Source organism: Lagopus muta, chromosome 29 (assembly GCF_023343835.1).
Source record: "Lagopus muta isolate bLagMut1 chromosome 29, bLagMut1 primary, whole genome shotgun sequence".
In the NCBI taxonomy this organism is placed as follows: domain Eukaryota; kingdom Metazoa; phylum Chordata; class Aves; order Galliformes; family Phasianidae; genus Lagopus; species Lagopus muta.
In genome coordinates, this window is record NC_064461.1 from 1066263 (window position 1) to 1086017 (window position 19755).

Consider the following 19755-nt stretch of genomic DNA (forward strand, 5'->3'; position numbering starts at 1 on the left):
ACCCCGCCCCTCGCACTACGGTGGCCGGCGGAGGCCGTACTTCCGGCGCGCGTGCGCAGCGCGGCGGCACGGTGACTAAGATGGAGGTCCGGGGAGCGCGCGCACCGCCGCCGTTCTGGGCCGGGGGTCCCTCCCCGGGGGCAGCGTACAGCCCGGGGGGGATCGGGATCGGGGCCGGGCTGCGGCCCTACAGCGGCACCCTGTGAGCGGGGGCGGGCCGGAGATGGGCGTGGGATGGCTGCGGGGTGCGGGGCGTGCGGGCAGCGATGGCGATGGGAGCACGGGGGGCTGCGGGATACACGGGGGGCGGGGGGCACCGGCAGGGGCGGCGGCCACCGGCAGGGGCGGCGGCCCTGGGGCTGGAGGGGGGGGGCGGTCGGGGCGGCACTGACGTGTGGGTCCGCAGGAGTCCCATGGTGACGGGCACGTCGGTGCTGGCCGTCAAATTTGAGGGCGGCGTGGTCATCGCGGCGGACATGATGGGCTCCTACGGGTCCCTCGCGCGCTTCCGCGGCATCTCCCGGCTGCTGAGGGTCAACGACAGCACCGTGCTGGGCGCCTCCGGCGACTACGCTGACTTCCAGTACCTGACGCAGGTCATCAACCAGATGGTGTAAGTCCTGCTGCTTCCAGGCACCGCATCTTGAGTTTGAAGGGACTCGCTGGGATCGTCCAGCTCCTTGTCCTTCATTCACTGCTGGCCTGGGGCCGCCTCTCCTGGTGTAAGTTCCCGTTTCTAGGCAGCCCACAGGGAGTTGGTGTGAGGTTTTCAAGAGAAGGGTGGATGTGGTTTAGTGGTTACAGATGGCTTCATGGTTGGATTTGGTGATATTGGAGATCTTCTCCAACCCTAATGATTCTGAGCGGTGATGGGTTGGGGCTGCGCCTGATGATCTTGGAGTCTTTTCCAAACTTCATGATTCTATGATTCTATTCTGTGATCCCTTGTCCTGCTCACAGTACGGCTGGAGGTGGGCTGGTGGCTGGCCAGGTGGCTCCCGGCTCCTCTGAGTTGAGCGATTTTTTTCTCCCTGCTTTAGCATTGATGAGGAACTGCTGGGAGACGGCCACAGTTACAGCCCCAAAGCCATTCATTCCTGGCTGACCAGAGTCATGTACAACCGGAGGTCCAAGATCAACCCACTGTGGAACACTGTTGTTATTGGAGGGTTCTACAACGGTGAGAGGTGAGGACAAGGGACGTGAGACACTGGGGGTGACCCCACCAGCCCAGTTCTGTTGGTTGGGAACATCCTTAGAGTTTCTCCGAAAAGAGGAAGATGTAGGGTTCCCCTGGCTAGGAGTTGTGCTCTGGGTGCCCTCCCCTCATGCAGCAGTGATGCTCACAGCTCTGTCCTTCAGCTTCCTCGGTTACGTGGACATGCTTGGTGTGGCCTACGAAGCCCCAACGCTCGCTACGGGGTACGGCGCGTACCTGGCGCAGGTTAGTGCTCACAAGTGGGAACATGGAGCACATTGAAGCAGCAACCTTGGTGCTGGGTGACTTGAGCTGTTGGGTTTGATGACTTTTTTTCAGCCGCTGATGAGAGAAACCTTGGAGAAGAAGCCCAGCCTGACCAAGGAGGAAGCCCGCGACTTGATCGAGCGCTGCATGAAGATTTTGTACTACAGAGATGCTCGGTCCTTCAACAGAGTGAGTGCTGCACGTTGGCTGCAGAGCTTTGTGCTTAATCTCCCATCTCCTTCACAGTGACACCCAGAGCTGAAATCCTGTAGCTTTGGGAAGGTTCTCACCAGAGTGAGCCAACTCCACTGTCCACGCAGGACGAAGACAGACATTACTGAATGCAGAGCCACATTAAAGCAAATGAATCATAAATCATCAGATGTCCCAAGTTGGACGGACCCGTAACACTGAGTTGGACTCAGTGATCATTATTGGCAGTGAATAATGAGGGCTTTCGTAGGGCCCATCATAAATCCAAGTCTGGAGGTCGGACATTACTGAAAGCTTCTACTGTTTCTTCTCTTCAGTATGAAGTCGCCATTGTAACAGAGAAGGGAGTGGAGGTGGAGGGACCACTGACCCTGGAGGCCAGCTGGGACATCGCACACCTCGTCAGGTAATGGGCAGGCGACAGAGCTCCGTGTGCTGTCAGTCTGCAAAAAGCAAGGGCACAAAGTGGTGAAGGTGCGGGTGGGTGACAGGCGCCTGCTGCAGCTCAGCATCTCTCCCTTATGCTGCAGTTGAGGTCTCACCGATTCCCTGCTGCAGCCACATCCTCTCTTGGCCAGGGAATGGCTGGGCAGCAGAGAGCTTCTCGCTGATGGGCCTTCCGAGATTTTGCTCTTTGCACCTCTTCAGCACAAAGCTCTGCTCTGGTTGTGGTGGTGCGCGCGTGGGCCACGTCCCCATTGTGTCACACCCTGACCCTATAATCACTCTTCTTGCAGTGGCTTTGAGTGATCTCTGCAGAACTGCTTTGTTGCGTCCGTGCTTCTGGGTGATGTACATCAGAAAACGCCTTCTGAAGTTCCCGTTTCTTTTGGAGATGAAATAAACCTGTTAAGATGACCTCTGTGTTTGTGCTGTGTCCAGAATTGAAGGTTCTGACTCCTCAAAACACGCCTGTGCTGCAGGAAGGTGTCTGAGAGCTGAGTCCTTTGTTCCTGGGGAAGGGCAGCAAAAATGTTCTTTTGTTGTTTGTTTGCCGAACCGTTTTCTGGTAGGCGTTGTGCTCCACTGAAGACAATTACAGTCCTCCTCCCCTTGGCCGTGCCTTTATCAGACCATCTTGGGTCAAAGTGCTCTTTCACTGCCTCCTTTTACACCGTGAGCTCATTTCTGCCAAAGGTGACAAAGCTTTTTCCCCCTCTGTGTTGTAGTGGAGGTTTCTGTGTTCCCAGGTGGCGCTGATGGCAGCTGAAGGACTCACTGTGGGACCTGAGTTGGTTCTGGTCCTGGCTGATGCCTGTTCACTTCCCATGTGCTGAGTCCTGAGTGAAATGCACAGCTGCTTCACCACTTGCCCTAATTAAAGAGAAATGTACGGGAGCACGAGTTGCTCCGGCAGTGGGGCGTTGCAATAACCCACTTAGTGCAGCTCGTGCCACATCCTCTGGAAGTGGGAATTTCTCGGCCCCACACCGTTTATGAACGCTACGGGTGGCATTGCTACCACCGACAGAATCCTGCCCCAGGCGTTACGCCGCGCTCCAATCTCGGAGCTCTGCTCTGCTCCACGTCCTCCTGAGGCACGGCGGCATCCCAGCGGCTGGGCAGCTCTCCGTAATAAAAACGCGTGTTTATAAATCCATTTCCCTGGTTTTATTAAATGTTCCACGTATGTACATTTTAAAGATGAACCATTTACAGGTCTGCACATGCTGCCTCCTGCTTTCCTTAGGTCATAGGGCAGGTTCACAAAACCTCTATGGAAACAGAAAGGTGCAGGTGCTTCCGAATTCTGTATGTCAAAATGCTTCCGCTTATACCGTAATACATACAATTAAAAAACCCTCAAACATGCAAATTGTAGAAAAATTTAAGCTGGCAGTGAAAAATAAAAACAAACGTCTTCTTTTTGTGCATGTCACAGTTTGTTTCGTTAAATCAGATTTCTAATGCTAAGGAACGTAGTGTCTGATGCCACTGCTTAAAGCACGTTTATCAACTACTCGTCGTTAATCAACGCTTAATGGTCCATACATTTAGCTCCCATCTACAGGGGAAGACCAAGGCAGCCTCGGCTTCCCTCCTCCATCTGCACTCTCGGGACTCTTTGGAGCGCGGTGCTGCCGGTGGCTCCCATGGAGGACCGACCCGACCCGACCGCGCAGCAGCGCCGGGGCTCCACAACCATCGCCGGCGTTGCGCAGGCAAAACGGTTCCGCTTGTGCTCGGATCCCGCGTCCCAGCTCACAAGCCAAGGAATTACTCTTTAAAAGAAAATAAAATTAAAAAGAAAGAAAAAGCAAACCAAACCCAACTCGCAAGGGCCAACTGTAGGAGGTTCACACGCTAAAGCAATCGTTCATACCTAAATTCAGCACAGAAACCTAAAGCTCCGGGTCAAGTGTTAAAAAAAAACAACCTGTGTTAAGACATCCAAAAGGTTTATATACCGGTTCGTCAGCTACATCTGTTCTCCTTTCTTTAGAAATGGTCACATTGACAATGTATAATTCAAAACATTTCTGCACAATAAAAACAGAAAACTATGATACAGTGAGGTAAAGAAAACGCAAAAATATTCACCCACAATATATTTTCAGAAAATACCAACACAGTGATTTTTCTTTAAAAAAGCACAAAACTTATAAATGAACAGCATAAATGGCTATTTATCTGAGTGATCGCCTACAAATTTCCTAAACCCACAAATCCACAGGGAAGTGTAATGGTCTCATCCAACATTTATTGAAAAAACAACCCTTTCCAGATCACCAGCTCGCAGATCAGTGCTCAGATTTCCATCAGATCCAACTCGGCGTCTTCGAAGCCGTAAAACGACTCAGTCTCGCTCTCCCCCTCGAAGAGCTGGTGCAGGATCTCGGGGTCGGCGCACTCCTCGTTCTGGGGCTGATCCTCTCCCTCCGCCGCCTCCTGCGGCTGCTGCTCCTCGCCCAACTTCAGCTGCTCCTCCAGCGCCGCGATCAGCTCCTCCTGCATGTCGGCGTTGCGCGTGGCCGAGTTGGCCGTGCCGTCCGGCCCCGGCAGCACGCTGGCCACCAGGAAGGACTGCTGCACGAGTTCGGGAGAGTCACTGATGACCTCCAGCACCTCCGCCAGCCAGCACAAAACCAACTGGAGAAGGATGTCCGAATCGCACGTGGAGTCCGCCATCTCCTTGGCCTGCTCTTTCCACTTTTTATGCAAGAAATTTTTCACAGTCCTTTTTATACAAACATCCAGGGGTTGGATTTTGGAGCTGCAGCCGGCGGGCACGACAGCCGGGAGAGTGCTGGAAGCACTCAGCAGGGACAGTACCTCCTCCGAGAGGTGCGTTCGGTGGCAATCCAGCACCAGCATGCCCTTGCTGTTCTGGCACTCGGTGTGCTTCTGCCACACTCGCGATGCCCACAGCTCCATGACTTCGTCGTCGCTGTAGCCGTTCTCCTTCGCTTCCAGTATGATGGATTCAGGCACGTTGGCGGGCTGCTGGACGTGACCTCTGTAGAAGACCAACGTGGGGAGAACGCTCCCGTCGGCGAGGATGGTGAGGACCACGTCGCACCAGGGCTCGCCAGTCCCCACCGTCTGCAGAGCGTTCTCCTTCTTGTCGTCGCTGCTCAGCACCTCCACGTCGAGGAAGAGGGAGATCTCGTCGATGGCCGCGATCATGGAGAGGGGCAGGTCCTGCGTGTGGATCTGCCGCTGCACGAACTCGATGAAGCAGCTGGCGTTGTCCTCCACCTCTTTGGGGAGCGCGTGGGCCACCGCCCTCCGCGCGTGCATGCTGAGGTTGTGCCGCAGCATGAACCGCACGGCCCACTCGTAGGAGATCTTGAAGCCGCCCTCCAGGGAGCGGCCGAGCTTCGTGGCCTTCTGGAAGAGCGTCTCCTCGTTGACCGGGAGCTGCTGCTCCCGCTGGGTGAGCACCCACTCCGCCAGCTTCTCCTCGGCCTCCAAGCTCAGGTATTTGCCCTCCGACAGCGACGCCAAGTTCTCCTCTTGGAAAGCCTGGAACCTCCGGAGCCAGCGCTTGATGCGCCGCTGCGGGTTCCGGAAGTGCTCGGCCGCCTGCTCGGTGCTGCAGCACAACGCAAACAGAACCACCCGCAGCTTCTTCACCGACAGCTGCTCCTTTCTGCTTGCAGCTTCCGCCTCCTTCATTGGCTGCTCGTCTTCCTGAGCATCGATATTCAAGCACTCTTCCTCCTGGCAGAGCAGGGGCCGGGTGTGGGCTGCCAGTGCCACTTCGGGCTCCAGGTCATCCTTCGCGGGTAACACGGACTTAGTTTTCACAGTAGCAGCTTTACTGGGGGAATAGGCAGGGCACGTGTTCTTCATGCTTCTGTCCTGGGGCTGGATGTGCCTTGGGGAGAGAACACAGTGCCTTCTTAAAACCAAGGAAATGAAACCGCAGGGGGAAAACAAGCAACCGACCTCCAGACTGAACAGATGACAGGAGAGTTCACAAAGAGTTTACCTGGAATGTGATATCCAAGTAGGCCCTGCAGAAAAAGACAAAGACGGTTGCGGCTTTGCAAACAAGCAGGAAGTCAGTGCAAACACACAGCGCTCTCGCAGAGATAAGGCTCAGGCATCCCCATCTGCTGCAAGAACCTGACGCACATTCAACCCCTTCCCTTCCCCAAGAGGTCTTGCACCCACATCCAAACCAATGAGAACTGCCCACTAGCAGCACCAAAACCCCACGGAAACCCAAACCCATCAGAAATAAACACCGGGAATTTGCTTAGGAAAGCTCAACTTCGGCCAGATGCTGTAGGCAATGACCTTCAGTTTTGCAAATTGCACTAATGGCAACAAATGGTTGGAGCAGCAGCTCCGGGCCCCATTCAAAGCCCAACATCAGCAGCTGCTCCAGGCCTCTTGGTGTCACAAAGGTACAATGATGTCTCAAAGGAACAGAGCAGCTCTCTGAAGCCCTCCGCATTGTTCCTTCCTGGGAATATCTCCTGAGATCTAAGATGCACGGCTGAGCTCAGGCTGACAGCCTCACTGGAGACTTAGCTCTCATCTCCATAACAATTGCGACACATTAAGCAACTACAGAAGATCCCCAAGCTGCATTTCACTGATGCTCAGCAGTCAGTGAGTGCTGGGACAAACGGCTGCGTTTGAGCTGGGCTCCAGGAACTCATGCATTACATCTTTCACTAATTATTCCAACTCTTCTGCTCCTTTTCCAAACTCCTACCTCGGAAAATAATGTTGCTGAACTCATGTGATGGGTTGAAGACCAAATGCTTGGCCATTACATCACCCTCCGACGATGCAAAGAGGCAGGAGGAGCAGCACAGCTTCACACCACTGTACAACAAGAAGAAAGGGAGCTCTGTACAAACGTTAAGCTATTACAAGAGGTGCGTGCCCACATGAGGGAGAAAACATCACCCTTGAGCGCTGCAGTGTCCCCTCCCTAAGGAACTGACCTCCCTCTGGAAGGCAGCGGTGGTTGCCTTCACTTGATCTACGTTGCTGCATTGCAAATATTAAGTAGTGCTTCTTAAGAAGCAGATGTGAAAGTAAAGAACAGGACAGATCAGGAAATGAATGCACACCGGATCCCTGGGTGATTAAAGTGAGAGGACAAGTCTTCCCTTACCAGGCAGTGTAGTTCTTGAACAAAGCCAAGTACTTGGGACTCTTCCTGGGAACGTGGTTGCTGTATGACAAAAAGGTTAATGAAACGTCAGAATTGTTCCAGATATCTGAAGGTTATAAAGTCATATGAAATCTGGCATGTTTACAAAGACAGACCCAACCCTGGCTTCAATCCTCCTATTTTGTCTTGTATTTAAAGAAGCAAAAATGCTAAAAATTTTTTGCTAAAAAAGCAAAAATGGGGTCTAACAAAGGTCCTGTACAGTCTTATAAAACCACAGCATAACTTCTTTTCATTTACTTTTTAATGGTATTTTTCATGTGAATATGGGACTTTAGCAAGAAATCCTAGAAGCACGGAACAACGAGCTTGCAGGACGCATGCTGTTAGCCACAGCAGCACGTGGGGAACGGATCCTTCAGCTCTCACACCCAGTTTTCCCATCTTATCCCAAAGCTGTCGCCCACATCTGTGCAGACACAGAACGCACACCTTACAGACCAGGCACTGGTGTGGAACCCCTTTGTGGGACGCCACGACACTCAGCCATCACACCTACTTGATCATGTGGTTGGCGTAGGCTCGGGAGCAGCACGTGCTGTAGCGGCACAGCGAGCAGTGGACGTAGGTGGGGAAGTGGTTCGGGAAGTCAGGGATCTCAAAGCTGCACTCCAGGCAGGTCTGCCTGCCCAGGACGCTCCTGAGAAGAGAGGGAAGTGGCCGTCAGTGGGAAAGGCATCTGCAGCTACAGCCACCATCAGCACACACGTTTAGGGACACGCGTCAGCTTCCTGAAGTTAAACTGGTCTTGTCCTGCACCAAAGCTTTTGGGTGCCTCAGTGCCAGGCTCAATGCCTCCCGCATCACAATGGAGTGGATAATAAATGAAAATAAATGAAGACAAAGAGGCATGGCACAGGGTGGGCAGAAAGCCCTTTGGAGATGGAGTCTCACTGTTTCTGTCAAATTGCCCACCTAATTAATCATCACAGAATAGCTTAAGATTGGAGGAGCCCCCAAAGATCATCAGTTCCAACAACCCCTGCCATGTGCAACCCCCTGCCACAGGGAATTCTGCCTTTCAGTTTCATCTGAAGAGCTTTCGTAACATGCTTTAATGTTGTTTTGTGGGAAGCTAGATTCTCCTGGCATAACATTTCCTTGGCAACCAGCGAGACACAGACCAGCCATCGCTGCAGCACAACAAGAGCCACCACACTGCCCTGAAAATCTCTGCAATTTGAAATTGAGCAACAAGTCTGACATTTTTTTGACGGCTCTTTTCTGGACGCTCCTCTGGACGGGCGGATACAGGAAGATGGGCTGCGGGTCAGCAGAGGAGAGCGGCACGGCGTCCTGCCCAGCACTCTGCCCCATGTCGTTCGAAGAGATGGGCACCGTCCGGGGCTGTCCTCGGGATGCTCTGATTGTCACCTGTATAGAACAGAGCACTCTTACAGCACAAGGGCAGAAGCGAGCTATCTCAGTTCAGACTCCTCTTGGGGCAGTTTGGGGCACTTAAGGGAATAAACGGGTCTACGACACAACTCGTTCCACCCAGAGCAGGACAGAAGGCTTGAGCCTGTTTGCACCGAACAGAAGGCATCCAGTCAACAAGTTGAGGCACCTTCAATTGTAGATGCCTTGGCTGGGCCAGCAAACGTGACGTACTGGATGCAGATGAGGCAAACATCTCTTCTGCCCACACCCATAAAGACACCACGGACGTCTCCCAAGGAACCAGGATTGACACTGGGGTTTCTTACCTTGGTTCCAGGCTTCAATCCTTCCAACTGTTTGGGCTTTCGGAACGTTTTGTGATGCTGCAGCTTGTGTTCAATTTTATCCTTGGCAAACAGGAATTGGAGTCTGCACTTGTTGCAATGATAAACACTCTTCTTCTAAAGCAAATGCAAACGAAACACATTCCGTGTCAGAGGAACAGGACCCACAGCAAGCAGGTCGTTTTGCTTGTTAAAAAAGAGAAGAAAAGTAACACTATTCCCTCCTATAACCAAAGCTAGTCCCAATTTTTTAGAGCCTGAAAGGGCTACCGGCACAGCATTCCCTTCCCACTGACCCCATCTCACTATTTTTGCATATTTTTTAATTAAAAAAGCAGTACTTGACTTAGGGGGAAACATTCCTTCCAAGCTTGCCTTGCTTTGCCTCCTCCAGAAGCCAATGGAGGGCTTTGGGGGCAAATAAATGCAGGCACTTGGTAAGCAGGCCACACTTCTGCATTCTGCAAGCACGCTCCAGCTACACCCACATCAAATATGTTGTCAATACCACCAGCACACATGGAAACAGAACGCTCAGCTACCAGGCTGATTTGCATTTGCATGTGTACAGCATTATTTATTTATTACCTGAAGAAAAAAAAAGTTAAACCCCCAATGAACACAGAGCTGCCGGTTCACCACCACACGAAGCACACACACAGCCCAGCAAAAACGCATTTCTTTCTGCAGCAATCTGTGCTGCTCCTAAAGGAGCAGTGCCTCTTCTCTGCAGCACAACCCCTGTGAAACATCCAGAATGATAGCGTGCAAATTGCATTTGTTACAGAGTGAACACAGCTTCCACCAAAACCCCTCTTTCAAACAGGTTTTCTCTCCTTTCTTCTCTTTTCTCCTTTCCTCTTCTCTTTCACTTGAACCTCGCCCCAGCAGCTCCTCGCGCGCCCGTGACGAATCTCTGCAGACAGGCGAGGACAGACACAGTACCTGGTGCCTCATGAAGTGCTGCTGGAAGGCGTTGCCGTTCTTGAAGACCTTCAGGCAGTAGGGGCAGAGCAGGTGCCGCGTGTCCTCGTGGATCATTCGGAAGTGGCTGTCCACCTCTGAGTACAGCGAGGAGCGGTACTGGCACACCTGCAGACGTGGGCAGAAACAGTGCTGAAAGAACCTCAGGATGCAGCTCCACTGCTGCAGGATGGGGATCCAGTGGCACCGTGCAGATCCCCAACAACCATCAGCGGGGTTTTGGAACCAGGTTCCAAAGAACTTTCTCATCCCGTCAGCGAGGCGCCGAACTGGGCAGAGCAGTCAGAGCAGCTTGGGGAAACTGACTGAAACCTCTCACAAAAGAAAGGGGTCACAATTCAAACTCCATGAGGAAAGGATCCATGAGGAAAAGGAAGAGACAGTCAATGCGACACAGCTGGAACATTAAAAATCGTTTTCTCAGGGCCTTTCTTTTGGAGGGACAGCGCCGGGCCCCTGGGTGGAGATGTTATGTTCAGAATCCGGCACAAACCTCCCGACGACAAAAGGTGTTGCAAAGCCTCACCTCCACCAGAATGACACCCCCTCTTTTTTAAAATGGCTTTTAGTACCTGGCAAACATAGGGCATTTCCCCCGGCTTGTGCGTGTCTTTCATGTGCTGCAGGAACATCGGCTCGCTCTCAAATGCCCATTCACAAATCTTGCACTTTGCTGCAAAAGAAAAAAGAAAAGAAAAAGCAGCTAACAGCTGGAGGTCAACAAAGACAACAAGGCAAAACACACCACCGCTTACACCAAGTTCCTCTGAACAAGAGTTCCTTAAAGAAATCATTACCACTCTTTTTTTGTTAAGGTACTAATCTTAACAGGTTGGCTATCAACCTAAGACAAAAACCCTCTCAAACCCAGAACTACAGCAGCAAAACCAGCTTACTTGTTGACTCATAGGGACTGTGGACGTTCTCTAAGTGGCACTGGAGCTGAAACGGAGTGGAGAACTGCCTGTAGCAGTGCTGGCAGATGGTGTGCACGTCCACCTCTCCGTTCTGCTGGTCCAGTTCCACGTGGTGCTTCATGTGGTTCATAAATCTTATGAACAGAAAGGGTGTGAGCAGAAATCCACACATTTTGCACCTGTAGTCCTGGCAGCACCAGGAATGCTACACCAGGAGTTTTTTTAACGCATTTTATCATTACTTTTAAGGGCCCAAAAGATTGAATGATAAAACCAAAGTAACCTTTGACTCAAAAGAGCACTGAGGAGGTTCCTTCTCGCTCTTCCCAACACCAGCACACAAATCCCCTATCCAGCAACCCCCTGTTCTGTAACTCCAGAAGTTACAGAGGAGATGTCGTAGTACAGCGCTTTGGAGCACTTCTGACCCCAACCACTATTCTTCTCTTCCACTCTTCTCCTCCAGCTTTCCGTTCTTCTTATCCATTCTACCTTTCCCTGACCCAGTGTGTGATGACAGATGAATCTCCTCGCTTTTCTGCTTTGGCTCGAAGCACACCCACACAAGGGACACCTGGGACACTGCTGCTCCCACCTCATTTTCACTCCTGCAGATCTGAGGCACCCAGAACACCGCAGCCTTCTTGTGGCCCGCTGCATCCCTTACCGTATGTTGTTCTTTAGCCTCTTGGTGCAGTGCGGACACCGGAACGAAGTCGGAACCTTGGGGAAGTTCAGCAGCTGGCTCACTTTGCCACCGTCTCTGCCATAGTAGAAGTCATCCACCAACATGATGAGCTTACTTTGGGACGAGTCAACCACGCCTTCACTTGGCTCTGGAGCTTTAGCAGGTGGGGACAGTGCAGGGATAGGAGTGGAAGAGGGTGGGGAAGCAACAGCTGTGTTTTTTTCTGGAGATGGAGGCTTTGCAGATTGGATATTTGGTTCAGAATCGAGAGATTTTCTTTTCTTGAGGAATTCCACCATTTCAGGGCAGCAGTACTAAAAGACAAAAAAAAGAAAATAAAAGCCACACATTCAGAAATATCCAGGAAGAACTACTGATGCTATTAAGGGCAAACAGGCAAAGGCTAACCAGGACTAAAAGGAGGCAGATGCACTCCAGGAAACTCTGAAGGAAAAAATAACGCAGATTTAACATTCAGATCTCTGCTTGCTGTCAGTAGGATTGAGAAACAATCCTGGCACCAGCAGGACATCCAATTGAGGTCCTGACATCCTGAAGGATGCTGTGGACTTTACAGAGGCTCTCCTTTGCTATTTTCTTCCCTTTCACACAACCCCTGATCCAGGAGAACTGCTCATCCCAGAGCGGTTACTTACGCACATATGTCCTCTTAAAGCTTCGGTGACTCGGAACTGAGCATCGCACCGTGGGCAGACCTTCCTGCCACCATCTTGCAAGTCAAAGGTGGGGATTGGAGATGAACTGACTGTAGCAGGAGGGAGAAAAACACCACAACACAAAACAAAAAGAGAATCGTTACTTGTCTCGGGTCCAGGATGCAAACTCCCCACAATCTGTATGCTGAAACACACCCTCGTATCTTTAACATGGAGTATCTTAACATTACACTAATTAAAAACAAAAGGCTCAACTAATCTTTCCTTCTTCGGCCATTTCACACTTCAGTTTATAACCCTGTTCCTCTCCATCACCTTCACCTCTACCTGTACACAGAAACTCAGCACAGATGACACAAAATGTGCATTCAAAGAACCACAGGACTCTGAGACTCCTTAAGGAGGTGATGGAACAGCAGCCAGGATTTGGTTCTTTCCCCTCCTCGTGCAGAGTGCTACGGCTGTGTGCGTTTCCAATATGCACGTCAATAATTTTGAATGCAAAATAATGTATGCAAGCAATATCCACAAATGAAATACGGCCACTGGATAAAAAGTGACATATGGATGACAAAGATTCAGGAATGAATGGGAAAGCTTTTCGAGTGCCCATGGAAACAATGAGATCTCAGCAGTTTCATCACCACACCTTTCAACGACGACGATGACGACGACGATTCCGACACGCTGGATCTCTGGGAGCCATGCACCGGGCTGCTGTTGGACACCACCATCGGGCCAGGGCTCTGCCCCAGCGAGGGAACAGTGTTCAGGGTGTTCACCAGCTTGGCAACCTCGTTGCTGTTCTCACCAGTCACTCCAGGTCTCTTCACGGTCACAAAGCTTGCGATGCTCACTGCCAAAGGCGGATAACAGAGGAGCATTAACAAGAACTGGTAAGAGCTGATGCACTGGGTGAAGCCTGCCCCCACTTGCATGTCTCTTGTCTTGCTCTTCTACCTTTCATCTTCTACCAGCCATCGATTCTGTCCAGCAAAGCGAAGGGGAAAGATCGGGCAAGTAAATTTCCCTTCCAGATCGTGCTCTAAGACACGAGCCATTCCCTACAGTGGACTGAACAAGATACTGATGGTCACAAAACCACTTGTACTTCTTTCCTACATGCAGCTGTAGGCAATTAAGGCCACTTAAAGGTAAAAACAAAGTGAAACTTGCTGCATGAAGAAATATATAGTTTTTTAAGTTGTCTGTTGCTATTTTTGAGCGATCCTATCGCTCATGAACTCAGCATTAAAAAAAAAAAGCCCTGTGCCTAGTTTCTGTTAGTTGTCTGCTCATTATCTTTCAAAATCACAAGCAATTAACAAACAGTACTTTCCCCTTTTGGGGACTTCTAACTGATGGTCTCAGAACATCCTCCAAAACACGAAATCTAAGGGATTCTCAAAGCAAACTGGGCACTACGACACAATGCTCGTTGTCGTCCAGGCTGGTAAGGAGATGAAGCATGAGTCAGTGCCCAAAGCAAAAATAGAACCCAGGAGCTCTGACTCAACTTCTGCGTTTCAGCTCTAAGCTGTATGTTTGAAAAGCAAATTACAGACAGCGTTACGAGTCCCCTTGCTTCTCCAAGTCTTACCTAATTTGGGGTTAGTAGCTTGACTGGACTGCCCTGGCTGCTGCACAGTTAACTGTCCCAGAGGTGTTGGCTGCGTTGCAGTAGGAGTTGTGGAGGTGCTGGGAGAGGACTTACTTTGCTGTTGTGACTGGGACTGCGGCACTGTGCTCCTGATGGTGAGCGTGGCCGGAATGACCGTAGTGAAAGTGTTGGTGGTGGGTCGGACCGGCATGGTCGTACCTGGTCTCACCTGGGCCACCTGGGAGAACACCTGAGGAACGCCAACTGCTGGTTTGACAAACTGCGTACCTGGGGCTTCAAACAGAAATGAATAAAGGGAGGTCAAATCAACAAAGTCCACCCCTTGCCCAGGGTAAGACCTGTTTTCTAACACTTAGAGCCAAGCTCCCCAAATTCCCACTCATTTCAATGAAAGTTTTACAAGTTCAGCACCTAAATTTTCTTTCCCAAACAGCCTGAATTGAACACGAATCAGAGCACATCGAATCATTACCACTGGAGAAGACCTCCAAGACCAACAAGTCCAACCCCAACCCACCTCCACTAAACCACATCCCCACATGCCACACCTCTCAAGACTCTGTGTGGGATTTTGAAAGAAGTTACAATGTTCTGTGGGCAGGCACTCCTTCCACTTGAAAGACCCCCATCTGCCCAGTGGTTTATTATTGCTGCCAAAGGGTCCACTCTCAGCTGCACACAACTGGCAGAATTGGAGCAACTAATACACACATTTCATCAACTACAGAACTGGAAAAGCCCCTTCTTTAGAGCTCCAAGGTTTGCATTTCAGCTGCATATTTCAAATATGTAATATCTGTCCTTGGTACTCAGTAAAGAAAGATGACAGAAGCATGGCTTGGATCGTTTCAGTCCTTACCTGGGACGAGGGTGATGGGTCTGACTGTCTGACCCTGCTGCACATTCAGAACGATTCCCACTTGATTCATGGTGTTTTGCACAGGCCGCACGTTCCGCACAGGAAATCCCTGCATTCAAACAGTAATCACTGACATACCAAAAACACACCAAGCACATTCAATTTGAGGTTTCTACCCTACAAAAACAACCAAACAAAAATAATCAAAACCACAAATGAAACAAAAAAACCGCCAATCTAAAGAGCACCCCCCAGCACTATCATCTATGGGATCAACTGAATCAAGGCCATACTGTTTGCAGGCGGCACCTTACCCAACAGCAGGACCTCCTTCCTACTGATTTACAGCCTCTACTCTGACCTCTCCTTCCCTAAGCACCTACTGAAGTCTTCTCCCAGCTCAATTTGAAATGCTGTACTCGCAGCAGCAGTTTTTTCCTGAGATAGGTAAATTCTCTGCTTTGTGGAATCACAGAATTATTTGACTTGGAAGAGACCCTTAAAGGACATCTTGTCCAACTCCTCTGCAACGAACAGGGCACCCACAGCTCCATCAGACACTCAGAGCCTGGTACAGCCCAACCCTGAATGTCCTCATTGGCTGAAATCTGTAAGGATGAGCGCATCAGACCTTCCTTCCCAGCCTGCATGCAGGAGTGGGGCTGCGAGGGCACCCACCTGGGTGGTGATGAAGATGGGCTGGCTGGTCACCGGGGAGTTCGTGACGTGGTTGGCATTCTGCATGATCTGCACGGGTCTTAACACTGGCTGGGTCACCATGGTGCCCAGACCCGAGCTTGGGTTCTGGGTGAGGATCAGGGGCTGCCCGCCTTGCTGAACAAGAGGGTTGCCGGCTGGAAGAAACACAGAGATAGAGCAAAAGTTGTATTCGTCAATGAAAAAAGCTTCTGCAGAACTGGAATGACTTTTTCAGAGCATGCTTTAAAAGTAAACTTGTGAAACTATCAGACCCTTCTATCTGCTGCGTTAAAACTCCCTTCTGAGCTGCTAAGAACAAGGTGATCAAAACTCTTTGCTCCGAGCAACCTCAGAGATTGATTATCCTGGCTCTGCACGCCCTTTGAACACAACCACAGCAGCTAAAGAAAATATTTTTTTTAGTCTCATTAACTATTAAGCACAAATTCACCTGCTGGCAGATACTGGGAAAATTTATGCTCAACCACTCATTCCAGCCCCTGGTGCAACGCTGTGCAAGTTTGTGAAGAGCATTGCCAATCCCAGGCAGCTCGGTGCCAATTAACCAGCACCAGAAGGACACACGAGTTCTGACCCCCCTAAAGCCATGTCCAGCATCCTCCGACTTGAAGAGGACTGCAGCACTGAACTTCCACGAGGCACCAGACATGCTTCAACAGCACAATTACAGAACATGTGACAACATCGGGCTCCCACCGAAATCATAATATGTGTCGTAAGAACATCTCAGAGTGGCTTAAGTGCTTTTTCTCTTAATTTGAGTGACGCGCCCTGACTGAAACTCAACTCCAAACATCCCATGTCCACCACTAGAGCCACCCGACTCCCCATTACCTACAGACAAAAAGCATCCCACAGCTCTCTGCACTGCCAGCTGTTTGGGTCAAGCCTCCCATGACGGAGATCTGCCTCAACTATTTTCCATGATGAGCTGCAACCACAGAGCCACAGAACGTCGTGAGTTGGAAGGGCCCGCCAAGATCACAGAGTGAAAAACAAACCATGCTTCTTCTGATACTGCTCTGCCTTGTAACATTTTCCTTACGAATCCCAGAACCTCTGCATGTTTGCCCAAGGGACTTTGTGGCCCATGATCACCCTAAAGAAAATCCATACAGTTGGGTCCCTCTGTTTCCAGCAGCTCATTATTGTTGTCCGCATCCTCCAGCCAAGATCCCATTTGTTCCACAGGCTCTCACTTGCCAACCAGAAGAAACATTTGCACAGGATGAGGAAATCCAAAGCCTGGAATACGGCCCAGTTACTTCTGGGGGCACCAAATGTGGCACCAAAGCAACAGCTGGGAGGATTTCTCGTCTACTGGCAGCGCTCACTGACAACTGAGCACTGGGGAAGTGATAAAAGGAAGGGAAGAGAAGATGAAGAAGGACATATGCTAGGGAAAGGAGGCAAAATGGTCTACAGACACCAAAGCACCCATCCAGAAAACCAAAGAACCACACAGTCATAGAATACTCCAAGCTGGAAGACCACTGAGGCCAACTCCTGGCTCCACAAAGCACTACCAAAAATCAGAGCTCACACACAGCAACAGATCTGCATAGATAAAACACAACACATTTTCTAAATATCATGTGGGAGGGATAATAATAACAATAATAATAATAATAATAATAATAACAATAATAATTTAAAAAATTCAGGCCATGATTATTTTGAACAACCCAGAAAATGAACACAACACTTAATAGGGCTTCAGCTCCTTCTTCCTCTGCACCATTCTACCTCTTGGCATAAAGCTCTTCCACGTATTCATATTTACCCAACTCAAACCATAGTGAGGAACATCAAAGGGATTCTTATAGAGGAATAATAACGTCTAGGTTTTAAAAGTGTATGATTTATTATTTTTTAAAGACCATTACTACTATAATTCATGTCTTGAGGGCAAAAGGCTTCCATACTGGAAGGGGAAAACCACACAGGAATCTTCCCACTGTGCATTTCATTGAATCAGAGCACAGCTGGGTTGTGAAGGACCTTAAAGATCATAGAACCATGGGATCACAGCACAGTCAGGGCTGGAAGGGACCCTAAAGCTCACAGAACCAAAGCACAGCAGCATGGTTGGGACAGAAGGCTCCTCACAGCCCCAGCCCCAACCCTGCCAGGGTCTGGCTGCCCCCCACCTGCTCAGGCTGCCCAGGACCCCATCCACGGCTTTGGGCAGCACCAGGGATGGGGCCCCCACCGCTCTGCGCAGCTGTGCCAAAGGACTGGAATCATTACTCAGCGCTTACGAGACGGAAAGAGCATCCAGACTGCTTCAGAGACGCAAAATGGTCCAACACCACTGAAACTGCTGATGTTAAAAGAGAATGTTTCCTATGCAAATGTGGAAATCCAGGAAAAGACCTGCTGCGTGCCAAAACATTCTGACCCACAGCCAACACAGCTTCTTTTAAATGAAGATGCTCTGCACTGACAGTCTGGATGCTGCCGACTGGCACTCCTCACCGTACGGGATCCAAACACTTCCATGAAGCTTACACCACGCAGAAGCAGCCTATCCTGCACCATTTGCTTCTTTAGGGTCAGAAGCAACGAGCGCAAACCCAGTGTTGCTGTCTGAGCTCCAGGGTCCAAGTGAAAAGGATGATGTGATTCCGGCATTCACTGTTTTTGTAAGGAAAGGTCTTGGAGGAGGGATGGAGAGGAGGGAATTGGAACCAGAGAACAGTGGGTTTGGCAACCTTTGTAATCCCTTCACAACGCTCCTGAAAATCATCTAGGAAGACTTGCGCTCATTTAACAAAAGACAGCTTTGGCTTTCAGTCAATTTAAAGCAAAGAGTGGTTGACAAGGATGCTCTGATCAAGTCAGTCTGGTGATCTGGACCCCTTTCCCTGAGTACGGACCTGCCACGTTGTTCTCTCCAGAAACGCTGCCCTTTATCAAGCAGTTCCTTTACACAACTCCTTTTATTGTGGCCAGGAAGGACACAGCTGTATGCCCAATTTTCTGTAGGCTCTTATTAGTGAAAATGACAAATCTGGAGCAGTGCATCCGGGAGCATCAGTGCTCCTCTTAGATTGCTTCCATGGAGATCCACGAGGCTTCCGCAGGTCCTGGAACACCTAGAGCTCACACAGATGTGCATAGATTCACTACTTCACCTCAGGGGAACGAGAAGATCACGGCAGAAATCAGCTGAGGAAGAACAAGTTACATTCTTCTCTTTCTCCTACGGCCTCTCACGTATTCCATCCTCCAGGCAGCTCCTGGGAATGGTTTATTTTGCTCCTTTGAGGGGAGCGACACCAGCTGATGAAACAAGCTTCTGATTGAAGCAAGTTTCAATGCCTCTTGAGCTCCAGCAGCTCAGGTCCATCCCACAGCCTTCTGGGGCACAGCCTTTCCCTGACACCCAACTTCACAGCAGCACAACCTCCCTTAGAAGGACACCAAAGCCTTCTCAGAACCACCCAGGAGTGAGACTGGGGCTGCAGTGCAACACCCGCCAGGCCAAGGCTCCTGCTGGCAACACAGTGCGGATGCAGACGGTGATTAAACCAGATGAAGGTTCTTTGCTTCCCATCTAACCCAACTTAACCTCACACTGCCCCGCATTCACCGCACGGTCTGTGGAAGCGCAGAGTTTCCTTCCATCATTTCTGCATTTCCAGGATCAAAAGCACTTTCTGATTTCTGCAAAAGGAATTGCAGGAATGTAAGCTGTATTGTTATCTGATGGTGGAATTATTAGAAAGGAGTCATGCTGTCAGGGGGACATGCAGCAGGGCTCCCATCTCATTTTCTTGTCAACAACAGTGCTTTTCTGGATACTGGGGCACTGTAACAACAGAGACACACACCAGCGAGCTGTGCACACACACAGAATGTAGCAAACTGGTTTGAGTGGGAAAAGGCACAGCTAACAGCACAGCAGAAATTAGGAAAAGGAAAAATTAGGCCGAGCGTCACTTCAAATATATTTAGCTTTCACTGTTTTTTTCCTTTTATGTCCCAGTAATTTGAGACATTTTAAAACTAATCTGCAGGGAACAAATCTGAAGATGAAATTCAGGAAGATGGAAAAAGATTAGCTAAAAGAGACTTCTGCCTTCAGTGAGGAAATCTTCCTTCTTGACTTTTGGATGTGGGACCGTTCCCATCCAGCCCGCTGCTCTGGTCGCCCCGAAGAGCTGCTGGTCTGACACAGAGCCATTAAGGTTGAGAAAGGCCTCTCGGGTCACCAAGTCCAGCAGCCAACCCAAGCTACCATGCC

The 19755-nt window shown here is 50.3% G+C and overlaps 2 protein-coding genes across 5 annotated transcripts in view; one reads left to right on the forward strand and one right to left on the reverse strand.

Annotated features, from left to right (window-relative positions):
• The first annotated feature begins 40 nt into the window (after positions 1 to 40).
• PSMB4 (proteasome 20S subunit beta 4) lies at positions 41 to 2536 on the forward strand. The gene is made up of 7 exons (XM_048929040.1): positions 41 to 202; positions 407 to 613; positions 1041 to 1187; positions 1363 to 1444; positions 1538 to 1654; positions 1996 to 2084; positions 2416 to 2536. Exons 1-7 carry the CDS (start codon positions 81 to 83, stop codon positions 2426 to 2428), a joined length of 777 nt encoding a protein of 258 aa, XP_048784997.1. The 5' UTR covers positions 41 to 80; the 3' UTR covers positions 2429 to 2536.
• A 110-nt stretch (positions 2537 to 2646) lies between these two features.
• POGZ (pogo transposable element derived with ZNF domain) overlaps positions 2647 to 19755 on the reverse strand; it is a 28204-nt gene continuing 11095 nt past the window's right edge. For 2 of the 4 annotated variants that reach the window (XM_048929033.1, XM_048929034.1), the window contains exons 3-18: positions 15465 to 15640; positions 14787 to 14895; positions 13907 to 14200; positions 12956 to 13162; positions 12286 to 12395; positions 11609 to 11943; positions 10921 to 11075; positions 10597 to 10697; positions 9986 to 10132; positions 9023 to 9157; positions 8521 to 8690; positions 7816 to 7956; positions 7257 to 7316; positions 6849 to 6961; positions 6114 to 6138; positions 2647 to 5999 (exon numbers count right to left, since the gene is read on the reverse strand). In XM_048929033.1, coding sequence (XP_048784990.1) covers positions 4427 to 5999; positions 6114 to 6138; positions 6849 to 6961; positions 7257 to 7316; positions 7816 to 7956; positions 8521 to 8690; positions 9023 to 9157; positions 9986 to 10132; positions 10597 to 10697; positions 10921 to 11075; positions 11609 to 11943; positions 12286 to 12395; positions 12956 to 13162; positions 13907 to 14200; positions 14787 to 14895; positions 15465 to 15640 — 3851 coding nt within the window. In that variant the 3' untranslated portion in view covers positions 2647 to 4426. The remainder of the gene's footprint in view (positions 6000 to 6113; positions 6139 to 6848; positions 6962 to 7256; positions 7317 to 7815; positions 7957 to 8520; positions 8691 to 9022; positions 9158 to 9985; positions 10133 to 10596; positions 10698 to 10920; positions 11076 to 11608; positions 11944 to 12285; positions 12396 to 12955; positions 13163 to 13906; positions 14201 to 14786; positions 14896 to 15464; positions 15641 to 19755) is intronic. The other 2 variants (XM_048929032.1, XM_048929031.1) reach the window with 2 other exon arrangements.

Excerpts from the sequence above, each read along its gene's own strand:
- PSMB4 (XM_048929040.1), top strand. The coding sequence starts at position 81 with ATGGAGGTCCGGGGAGCGCGCGCACCGCCGCCGTTCTGGGCCGGGGGT. Across the intron at positions 1,445-1,537 it reads ACGGCGCGTACCTGGCGCAG|CCGCTGATGAGAGAAACCTT; the intron begins GTTAGTGCTCAC and ends ACTTTTTTTCAG. Across the intron at positions 1,655-1,995 it reads ATGCTCGGTCCTTCAACAGA|TATGAAGTCGCCATTGTAAC; the intron begins GTGAGTGCTGCA and ends TCTTCTCTTCAG.